General features: G+C 53.7%; 1 protein-coding gene across 1 annotated transcript; it reads right to left on the bottom strand.

Annotated features, from left to right (window-relative positions):
• Positions 1-582: 582 nt before the first annotated feature.
• On the bottom strand, positions 583-951 carry PHALS_03541 (reverse transcriptase; the record flags this gene model as incomplete). Its single annotated transcript, XM_024717769.1, has 1 exon — positions 583-951. The coding sequence occupies one exon, from the start codon at positions 949-951 to the stop codon at positions 583-585; it is 369 nt and encodes a 122-aa protein (XP_024583235.1).
• Positions 952-1,433: the final 482 nt, after the last annotated feature.

The following is a 1,433-nucleotide window of genomic DNA, read 5'->3' as shown; positions in this document are numbered from 1 at the left end:
TTGTCTGCATTGGCGTACAGTTTGTTCGTGCGCATGCACTCGAGCACCGCTCTTAAAATGGACTATGTGATTCTCCTCATCTGTCCTCCCGTGCTCCGCACGACTGTGAGCGAAAACGTCGTCAATATATGTCTGTGCAAACGCCCTGTGGGACCTCAAAAACTGCGTCACAAGACGATTAAATGTTGCTGGTCCGTGCATTTGACAGCCCTTGGGGCATCACCAGCCACTCTCAGAGCATGCCGCTCGGGATGCTAACCGCTGTCAGAGGAATATCACTCGCTCTCATGAGCAACTGGAAATATCCATCTACAAGGAGAGTGCACTGTACTTCGTACATCCCACCATGTCGTTCTGAAGAACATCTTTCTAGGAATCAGCGTCTGTGCCGGAATGGTGGCAGCGTTGAGATTATTGTAAGCATGAACGATACGACACTTGCCGTTCGACTTCCGAACACAAAGCTGAGTGTCGAATGGGGAGACTTGCTCACACGTACAATTCCTGCATCGTGCTTTGCACGAAAAAGGCGTCAGTGACGTCACTCTGCTCCTTGGGCAGGGGCCATTGGCTTGTTACGCATTATTTGGTTCCAGGAACCAGGTCGATCTCATGACACACACCTCGGTCCGGAGGTAGGACCGAAGACGGGTCTTTGGAGACTACGTCTTGAGATTCCGTTACCAATGGATAGTACGGATCCAAAAGATTCCGTAGGATCGACGATTCACTTCGTGAGTTCAGCACTCTCTTGGTGTCCTCCAAGACAGCTTCATTTAGAAGCGATGACGGGTGTATCTCCTCGTCCGGTCGTACAATGACCACTTCGGCCAAATCGCCTGCCTTCACGGCACTACCGAACTCTTCAAGGTACATCTCGTCCAGCTCAAGAAGAGCATCTACTGCAAGCATAACCTCGAGGCGGGCGTCGCCAACTTCCTCCCACGTCATACCGTTGACGAGGGTGTATAACTGTGTGCCATCGTCTACGGTAGACACACCCTGGATCAGGGTCGACGCCCGGCGTCTTGCAGTCAGCATACGGCGTCGCCGTCGCCTCTGCTCAGAGGTTCTATGTCTCGGTGAGACCAGGGTGAACACGCACTCCGCGTCGTCTGGTGTCACCCTCACTGTCCACCCCTTTAGAGCTCCGATTCTATCTACAACATCCGACGAATAGCTGCTAACCCCGCAGCCTTCGTCCAGTGGATAACGTGCCACTCCACGCACATCTGATGGGCCGTGTCCAAGATGCCTCGGACTCTGTCCGACCACGCCATTAATGGCATGCAGCGACAGCTTCGAAACTTGAGCAGCGCTCAGTGGGTTACGGGTCACTCCACGATCAGCCCGCGAGCCACGCTCGGGACTCCTGTCCAATACGCCGTTGGTGTCTACCAGCTCGGACATTCCAATGTATAGCACGTTGACTG

The sequence above is a fragment of the Plasmopara halstedii genome (assembly GCF_900000015.1).
Source record: "Plasmopara halstedii genome assembly, contig: Scaffold_2386, whole genome shotgun sequence".
NCBI classification, from domain to species: Eukaryota; Oomycota; class Peronosporomycetes; order Peronosporales; family Peronosporaceae; genus Plasmopara; species Plasmopara halstedii.
The sequence above is the reverse complement of the archived record's forward strand: the minus strand, read 5'-3'. Positions and strand labels throughout refer to the sequence as shown.